This window comes from Carcharodon carcharias (assembly GCF_017639515.1).
Source record: "Carcharodon carcharias isolate sCarCar2 chromosome 33 unlocalized genomic scaffold, sCarCar2.pri SUPER_33_unloc_1, whole genome shotgun sequence".
NCBI lineage: Eukaryota > Metazoa > Chordata > Chondrichthyes > Lamniformes > Lamnidae > Carcharodon > Carcharodon carcharias.
This window is the reverse complement of record NW_024470690.1, coordinates 3,301,424-3,311,537: the sequence shown is the minus strand read 5'-3', so window position 1 is coordinate 3,311,537 and position 10,114 is coordinate 3,301,424. Positions and strand designations below refer to the sequence as shown.

Below are 10,114 nucleotides of genomic sequence, written 5' to 3'. Positions count from 1 at the left end.
AAAAGGCAACAGGTTTCTATTTGAAATCGTCTGCTACTGGACATGAATCAAGTTAATATAATTTGTTTGCAAATTAGGATGAGTCATGTACATCGAGGGGTGCTGCAGCTCTGTGCTTTCTGCTCTATTATCTCATTGTCACCTGTTAATTTGGGTTTTTGCTGATCCTGCCTGGGGAGCTCCTCAAATTTCACTGCTACTATAAGCAGGGCGTGTGTGCTGGAGGTGTCAGTGTTGCTGGCGGAGGTGAGAAAGAGCTCTTCCTCCCGAATGTGCGGCCAGCACTGGAGATACAGGTAGTGTCATCTCAGCTCAGCACGTGCCAGCGCATGAGTGTGTGCAGAGGTGAGTGACGAGGTAGCATGGTGGGCTCGAGGTCAGGCGGGGGCGGGGGTGGTGGGGGAGCTGCCGGACGGGCTAAGTTTTCGGTGGAGGAGTTTTATGGCCTCAACAACAACAAGAAGCCCAAGTGCATGGGGCCACCCATCAAGTCGGCCATGGGGAGGAACCTTGGGCAGCAGGAAGACCTCACTGAGGAGGCCAGGAAGGCCCTGGAGCAACAGAGGCTAGAGATGTTTCTCCAGGAGTGCCAGCTGTCACTGGGTGACACCGTCGCTGAGCAGACTGGCATGGTGTACAGGTAAGGATGGTGATGGCGAGTCAACCAGCAGTGACTCACCTTTCCTGCCCTCTTATTTACCTCCTGTCTTCAGTCGCCATTGGTAGCTGTGCCTTCAGCTGGAGCCCTGACCTCTGGAATTCCCTCCCTAAACCTCTCCGTCTCCCTTTCCTCCTTTTAAGATCCTCAAAAGCCCATCTCTTAGGCCAAGCTTTCATCTGCCACCATCAACCAGTCCTCCAAATTTCCTCTCTCTAGATGCCCATTTCCTCTATGTTAAAGGCACTATATAAATGCAAATGATTGTTTTTTACTATTATATAGAACTGCATTTGATTTCCAGCCCAGAAACAGGCCATTCGGTCCATCTGCTCCATGCTGGTGTTTCTGCTCCACACGAGTCTCCTCCCACCCCCTCTTCATCTCCCCCTATCAGCATATCCTTCTATTCCTTTCTCCCTCGTGTGTTTATCCAGCTTCCCCCTTAAATGTATCAATACTATTCACCTCGACCACTCCCTGTGGGAGCGAGTTCCACATTCTCCCCACTCTCTGGTAAAGGAGTTTCTCCTGAATTCCCCATTGGGTTTATCAGTGATTCTCTTATACTGATGGTCCTGAGATCTGCTCTTCCTCACAATTGGAAACATCTTCTCTACGTCTACCCTATCAAAACCCCTTCAGAACTTTAAAGACCTCGATCAGGTCACCCCTCAGCCTTCTCACATCGAGAGAAAAGAGATCCCTGCAGCCTGTTCAAACCTTCCTGATAGTTATAACCTCTCGGTTCTGGGATTTTCCTGTAAACCTTTTTTTGCACCAGCTTCAATACTTTCATATCCTTTTAGTAACATGGAAATTGGGACTGCAGTTTGTTCATCAATTAGTGCAAAAATTAAAATACAAAAGGTATGAAAATGATTGAGAGGAGAGGCCCCATCAAAGCCTTTCACTGCAATTAAAAACTGTAATTCTCTGTCCCTCAGCCCCGGACCCAGAGCTCCCCATCCACCTCCAGCAGCCAATTTTGTGGCTCCAATGTGCTCCCCTTCCATTCTCCAGTTTTACCCTGCTCTCCTGTCCAACCACCTATCTCCCAGCCTCTGCTCATCCAGAACTCTGCTGCCCGTGTCCAAATCCTGCTCCCCTATCAGCCCCTGTGCTCCCTGACCTGCACCGGCTCCTGATCAAGCAACACCTGGATCTTAATATTCTCATCCTTGTTTTCAAATCCGCCTGTGGCTTTGCACCATACCCTTACTCCCCAGCTCTGTAACCCCCTCCATCCCTCCGAGATCTCTGTGCTCCCCCCCGATTCCCATCGCTCCACCATTGGCGCCTGGGCCTTCAGCTGCCTGGGAGCCCTAGCCTCTGGAATTCCCTCCCTAAACCTCTCCACATCTCCCCCTTTGAGACCCTCCTTAAAACTGACCTCTTTGACCTACCTCTTAGGTCACCTGCCCCTACCATCTCCTTATGTGTCTCAGCGTCAAAGTCCATTTGATAACACTCCTGTGAAGTGCCCTGGGATGTTTTACTATGTTAAAGGCACTATTTAAATGCAAGCTTTTTCTTGTTATGATAGCCAAAAACAGGTTTTAAACATGGAATCTGTGCGAGAGAGGAATTCTGTGACATTCACCTCTCACCTCTGAAGGTGACAAATATGATACAGGGTTAGATGACCACAGTGACCCCTCACAGGTCAGGAAAAGTGAATATAAGGCAGTCAAATTTAAGCAGAAAACTATTCAGTCATTCCCCTCACAAAACAATAAGATAATAATGAATCTTTAGGCAGGAGTAATGTTACTTGGCATCAAAAACTGAACCCCCAGGGCACCTCAATGCCTCATTGGGTACCAGTGTGGTGCTGAATTATAATTATGTTATCGCCATCCCCTCTCTGGGCTGAATTTGTTCATCTCAGTTGGTAGTTGGGAAGGAGCAATTGGACTCGGCACCCTCTTGGGTTGGAGGTTTGGTGCAGGGGGTTATGGGGATGGGTGAGCATGTTGGAAAACACAGAAAGGATTCCTCAGCTTAACTGGTGTCTGTAGAACCACCTTGAGGAAGGTGAGACTCTTGCGGTGGTGGGTGCGATGCCCCCTTTTGTTGAATAGTCATGACTATTGGTCAGTGTTGCATCAGTGGCTGGAGCTTGTGGAAGGGTAGAGTTAATGACTACTGAGGGGAGCAGAGAAGTGGGTAACAAATGCTCATTCTCCATCTGAGGACAAAGGTTAATTGTCACATTTGCAAAATATTCCCTCTGAACAAACAGAAGATAGGGGAAGGGGGTGATCACACTGGACAGTGAGCTGATTGGACCACATTTTTTAACAACCACCACCCTCACCCCCTCCCCCCACCCCCTCAGTATTCTCAGATCTGGTCATTTGACTATTCAACTGCAGGAGGAAGCACAGAATAGTCATGGCCAGTGGGTGTGAGTTGCAAGGAGAGAGTGGAGAGGGCTGGCATTTTCATCCAGAGAGTTGGGTCTTGTGCGCAGGAGTTTGGGAATGGGTAAAAGATAAATTAACCTGTGTGAGTGGGAGAGGTGGGCAAGGTTATTGGGGGTGAACGGAAGGTTTAGGGGAATGTCAGGTTCGGAGATTGCAGGTTTTGGGGTGTGTTGGGCTTTGGTCGTGTAGTGATTTTGAGGGTGTGTGGTTTAGGGGTCTGTTGTGTTTTGGGGTGTGTCAGGTTTTGCAGTGTCGGGTTTTGAGGTTGTTGTGATACTATGTGCAGATACTTTTGAGGAAGCGTACCTTAAACTATTGTCAATAAATACCGCATCAACAGGCAGTGATGTTTTAGTCCCATGTTGTGTAAGCAATCTGCAAGCAGCAGGGTACAGATTAGATGTACTATACTTAGCCTCCCAGTGAACATTATCTGTAAACAGTCTGATTTTCAAATGAAGAACCCACATTATTACTTCAACAATCCTTGTGTACAGTTGGTATGTTTGTGCCAAAGTACATAAAAATGTAATATGGTGACAGGGTCGCAGCACTTTTTTTTGAAGATTTGACTGAGCAGAAAACATGCCTCAACTCATTCACATCCAGCAGAAAAAGCGACTGCTGAGAAGGTGAAAAAACCATCAAGCCTCACCATGTGTAAGTGATTCTGAAATTCTGTAGGAATTCTCCATTCTGGGATTGCACCTTACTCCAGGCAGCAGGCATCAGGTGCCAGTAAGATTGTTCAAATCTGGGAGAGCTTAATTAGTAAAAGTCTAACTGCTGCAAAGTTTAAGCAGGAACAGAAACTAAACAGCAAACAGCAGATGATCTCATACAAGCATATGAACAAGGAACAGGAGTAGGCCACTCGGCCCTTCCAGCATGCTCTGCCATTCAATAAGATCATGGCTGATCTGAATGTAAGCTCAACCCCACGTTCCAGCCTACCTCCGATAACATATCACCCCCTTGTTTATTAAGAATCTATCTAGCTCTGCCTTAAATATATTCAAAGACTCTGCTCCTACTGCCTTTTGAGGAAGAGAGTTCCAAAGACTCTCAACCCTTTGAGAGAAAAATTCTTATCTGTCTTAATTGAACGACCCCTTATTTTTAAACAGTGACCCCCTAGTTCTAGATTCTCCCACAAGAGGAAACATCCTCTCCACATCCACCCTGTCAAGATTCCTTATATGTTTCAATCAAGTCACCTCTCACTCTTCTAAAATCCAAGCCTAACCTGTCCAGCCTTTCCTCAGAAGACAATTTGCCCAGTCCTAGTATTAGTCTAGTAAACCTTCTCTGAACTGCTTCTAACACATTTAGATCCTTCCTTAAATACTGTACACAGCACTCCAGATGTGGTCTCACCAATGTCCTGTACAACTGAAGTGTAACCTCTCTACTTTTGTAATCAATTTATTTTCCTATCTATCTTTGTATCATCAGCAAATTTAGCAACCATACCTTCGATCCCTTCATCCAAGTCATTTATATAAATTGTAAAAAGTTGAGGTCCCTGTGGCACACCACTCATTACATCCTGTCAACCAGAAAGATCTTCTGTTCCCAGTTAGCTAGCCAATCTTGTATCTATCATGAGCTTTTATTTTCCACAATAACCTTTGATGTGGCACCTTATCAAATTCCTTCTGGAAATCTAAGTACAGTACATCCACCAGTTTCCCCTTATCCACAGCGCATGTGACTCCTTCAAAGAATTCCAATAAATTAATTAAAAAGGATTTCCCTTTCACAAAACCATGTAGACTCTGCCTGATTACCCTGAATTTTTCCAGGTGCCCTGTTATAATGTCTTTAATAATAACTTCTAACATCTCCCCTATGACAGATGTTAGGCTAACTGGCCTGTAGTTTCCTGCTGTCTGTCTCCTTCCCTTTTTGAATAGAGGAGTTATATTTGCTATTTTCCGATCTAATGGAACCTTCCCCGAATCTAGGGTATTTTGGACAATTAAAACAAATGCATGAACTATCTCACTAGTCACTTCTTTTAACTTCATCCCTAGGATGAAGTCTATCAAGATCTGGGGATTTGTCAGTCCGCAGCTCCAACAATATGCTAAGTACCACTTCCCTGGTGATTGTAATTTTCCTTAGATCCTTCCTCTCTACCGTTCCCGGTTTACAGCTAATTCTTGGGTGGCACTTGTATCCTCTTTAGTGAAGATTGATGCAAAATACCCATTCAATTCATTTTCCATCTCCTTATTTTGTATCATTAATTCCCCAGGCTCACTTTCTCTAAGATCAACGCTCACTTTGTCAACTCTTCTCTTATTCAAGTATCTATCGAAACTCTTACTGTCCATCTTTATATTACTTGCTGGCTTTCTCTCATATTCTAATATTTCCTTCCTTCATAATCTTTTTGTCATTCCTTTGCTGTTCTTTATATTCTTTCCAATCTTCTGACCTGCCACCCATCTTTGCGTAATTATATGCTTTTTCTTTAAGCTTGATACTTTCTTTATCCGTGGTTAACCAAAAAAGTTAGTGGGTCCTCCTCTGGTATTTTTCTTTCTCATTGGAACGTATCTATTCTGTGTGTTCTGAAATATCCCCTTTAAATGCCCAACTTCAAATAGGCAGGAGAATTAATTACAGCCGAAGCCAAATAATGCAAACTGAACATGGAAGCAGAATTTATCTAGCAGCAGCTCTTAACAACTAGGAGAAGCCTGTAAAAAAGCGTTTCTCACTGATTGTTTTCACTTTGGAAGCCCTGCAGCCAATATCCTGTCGAAAATCAGTTTTATGGGCGGAGCTTATTTAAACCAGGAAAAATTAGGAAGAGCTCAACAGCACCACCATTTTAGCCAAGCAGTACCCTATGACCAGCCATGGCAGTGGCCACCAAAGGTACTGCATCTCAGAGCTAAATAAACCCGAGCAGAGCTGGAAGAAACTTGAATAGCTGTCAAGAGCTCCAGATAGCATTAAGAATCCTGCTAAAAGCTACAAAATGAGCACAAAATTTCCAACACCTCTCAATTGGAAAGTAACAGATCGTCTATCTGAATTCAAATAATCATTTGATAGTACAGAACATGAGTATTGCTGAAAAAAGAAACATGCTGAAGCTTTTCATCTTGCACTCATCAGGTCACTTCGCAAGAATATCAATATATGGGAAAAACAACAATTTATACTCCATATGAAAAGAGTGCAAGACGAAAAGCTTTTTTCTGCAGTATCTGAAGTTACTTTATCCCAACAATGTGTTGCGCTGTGACTTCAGGATCTCTGTATTTCTGAGCCAGATAAATAAGTCATTGAAATTAAAATTGCTATAGGCAATGAAGGCCTCCACAGGCTGAATAAATCAGGTCTGTCCGTTGACTATCTTAAAAAGTCCAGATAAAATATGGTCAACCCTCGGAAATCAATTACGAGTGAAGCTTAGCTTTTGAATACACTGGAATTCATGTCCCATTGGGAGCAAAGGATGGAGACCATTGGCCAATCTATAAGTAGATGTAGAGACAAGGAGCGGTGACTGTGACTTCATGCCAGCAGGGCTAGCCAATAGGATAAGTGAGCTTGTGATGGTATCCACCCCAATGGAAGTCCAAAAAGACATCTTGGGCCAACCCAGTGGTTAAACCGTGGAAGCACTACTGCAAAGCGGATGCAAGTACAAATCCATGCTAATGGGCGGATGGAGTCTACAGGCTATGATAGCCAATGCAGGCAAGGCTAGTAAGCAAGGCAGGCAGTGTGGCCTCATACAGGCATCCAGAAATTGCCCAGGTTTTAATGCATTCTAAACAACCAAGAGCACGTACCAAACAGCATCGAGACAAGATCCACAATATGTCTGGTCCAATGATGAGGATGATCGGACCATTGACACTGAAAGCGAGCCACCGTTCATACGGTAAACATCAAAGAATGTGTTGGCACAGTGACACCAACAGAACGGTGGGGTTCTTGGGGGAGTGTCGCATCCAGATTATAGTCCCATAGATGATGGGTCAGCATAATGAATCTATATACAAAACTGGATACTGGTGCATGTGCAAGCATCCTTCCACTTGGCACAGTGAAATGGTATATGGACCCCCAGAAGGGGCACACGATGACTCCTCCGGCCACTGCCAAACTCGCCACGTACAATGGCCCCGAGATTCCATCCCGTTACACTCAGGTGTCACGACTAAAAACTCATCCTGGCCAGCCCAGATATTTCACCTTGTGCATGTCACAGGTCCAGTGATCACAGGCCTACCCAGTGTGCACCATTGGTCACCATCCATAGTATCACCAAGACAATGGTGAGGACCACAGACACAAGGAGCATCATCAGAAAACCTCTGTGATCATCCTAACCCTGCAACATGGAATATCAGCCAACAGGCCGCACTGCGCTCTTTGGGATAGGATATGTACACCCATTCTAAATGTGCACACTTCAATGCGCTGCGGAGCCACTGCAGAATTGCTATTAAGCAGAGGGGTCTGGACAAACGTCCATGATCATCACTTGGCAATACCCCCAGGAGTATGCATGCCTTGATTGAAAAGCGGGGGAAGATGAAAGATGCCCCCAACTGGATATGGGTAACGAGTTACCCAACCTGAGCATCGGACAGAAGATTCCAGTACAACACCTGACTGATGGTGCCTGGAATCCAGCAGCCAATTCGAGCATGTGCCCAGGGCCAAGATCATACGAGGTATGAACAGCAAATGGCGTAACAGTGGAATGTAACAGATGCCAAATCAGAACAATACCATAACCGGAAACTCTGCGTAAACCTATGGTGACCAGAACATGGTCTAAGATGCAACACAAATACAGCAACCTCCAGCACAGGTCACCATCACTAAGTCAGGACAGATCAGCAATTCACCAATACTTTTCGGAGGCTTGCGAATCTATTGCTCTGTGTTAAAGTCCATTCAGACACAATGTTACTTTGCTGCCATGTAAACAGATGTTTTACAGGGTAAAAACTTCAGTTAGAAAAAGGGGGATGTTGTGATACGATGTGCATGTACCTTTATGGGTACAAATCTTAAATTATTGTCAATCAGTCCCACAATTACTAGATGTGATGTATTGGGCCCATGTCTAGTAGGGAGTCTGGAAGCAGCAGGCTAGGGATTAGGTGTACTATACTTAGTGAACATTAAATGTCAATAGTCTTATCTTCAAATAAAGAACACATATTGTTTCAGCAACCCTTGAGTATGATTGGTACATTTACATTGAAGGGGAAAAAGTACCCGGGGTGTGTAGGATTTTGGGATCTGTTGGGTTTGGGATCGGGTTTTGGGGGAGTGTCGGGTTTGGGGGAGTCTCCAATTTGCTGAGTGGTTGCATTTGGGGAGTGTCGTGTTTGGGCAGTGTGGGGTTTTGGGGAGAGAGGGGTTTTGGGGCAGTGTGGGGCTTTGGGGAGAGAGGGGTTTTGGGGAATGCCGTGTTTTTTGAGGGGTGTCAGGTTTGGGTGGTTGGAGGGTTTGGGGAGTCTGTAGGGTTTTGGGGTGAGCAGGCTTTGTTGGGTGTTATTGTAAACGAGTGTCACATTCTCCCATACATTTACATCCTTTCCAATACCTGCTCCTCTATTCCTCCCCATGCAGTAAGTGTTAATTCAGGGTTAAATTATTTTGGGACACTGACCTTATGAAAAGTTCAACAGAACTTTCAACCTTTCTCTGCCAAACTGGATTTACCCCTTTTACATTTAACCAATTACAGAAGTTTGGCATATTAAAGAGATGTGAAGTGCTACGTTTCTAAAGATGCATAAAGAATAGAGTCACAAATCAAATGAAATTTAAAGGAATTTTGGCGCATTAAATTAAAAAGCAGTCCCAATTATTGATGATTCTAACACTCTTTCCTCAGATTCAGACAGTAGATTCTGGTTACCAACCTGAATAGAGTCAGTCAGTGAAAGATTCTGAATATTAACTGCATATTTTGATCATGATGTCTTTAGACTTTTCATTCCCCAGGGGAAACTCAGAATACAATATTATATCCAAGATCCTCACAGCTTCCACTTACCCCAGTCGCACCAGATTCCGCTTGGGCTCCTCCCAGTTCAGGCTCAGCTCTTTATTCTGTCTCTTACCACCTCGAGTGGACACGATATAAAAAAAAAATTAAAAATTAAAAATAAAAATTTTTTTAAAAAACCCACCTTGAGTGTGATGATAATCAGTTCAACCCTGATGTCCAATCTCAGCTCTGCAAAACCCTCACTCACTCATGCATGCATGCACTCACTCACTTATTCCTCACTCACTCACTCATTCACTCCATACTCACTCGTTTCACACTCACTCACTCACACAAACATACAAATTAGGAGCTGGAGTAGGCCACTCGGGCCCCTTCAGCCTGCTCTGCCACTCAGTAAGATCATGACTGATCTGACAGTAACTTCAACCCCACATTCCTGCCTACCCCCGATAACCTTTCACTCTCTTGTTAATCAAGAATCTATCTACCTCTGCCTTAAAAATATTCAAAGGCTCTGCTTCCACTGCCTTTTGAGGGAGAGAGTCACAAAGTCTCACAACCCTCAGAGAAAAATATTCTCCTCATCTCTGTCTTAAATGAGCGACCCCTAATTTTTAATCAGTGGACCCTAGTTCTAGATTCTCCCACAAGAGGGAAAATCCCCTTCACATCCACCCTATCAAGACCCCACAGGACCTTAAAGGCTTCAATTAAGTCGCCTGTCACTCTTCTAAACTCCAGTGGATACAAGCCTAACCTGTCCAGCCTTTTCTAATAAGACAACCCACCCATTCTGCCTATTAGTCTAGTAAACCTTTTCTGAACTGCTTCCAACACATGTACATCCTTCCATAAATAAGGAGACCAATACTGTACACAGTACTCCAGATGTGGTCTCACCAATGTCCTGTACTACTGAAGCATAACCTCCCTACTTTTATACATAGTTCCCCTCACAATAAAAGGTAATATTCTATTATCTTTCCTAATTACCTGCTGTACCTGCATACTAACCTTTTGTGA

The 10,114-nt window shown here is 44.3% G+C and overlaps 1 protein-coding gene across 1 annotated transcript in view; it reads left to right on the top strand.

Moving 5' to 3' along the window:
• Nucleotides 1–362: 362 nt before the first annotated feature.
• The window catches only part of LOC121274152 (voltage-gated potassium channel subunit beta-2-like), a 199,173-nt gene continuing 189,421 nt past the window's right edge, over nucleotides 363–10,114 (top strand). The window contains exon 1 of the mRNA XM_041181331.1: nucleotides 363–640. Coding sequence (XP_041037265.1) covers nucleotides 363–640 — 278 coding nt within the window. The remainder of the gene's footprint in view (nucleotides 641–10,114) is intronic.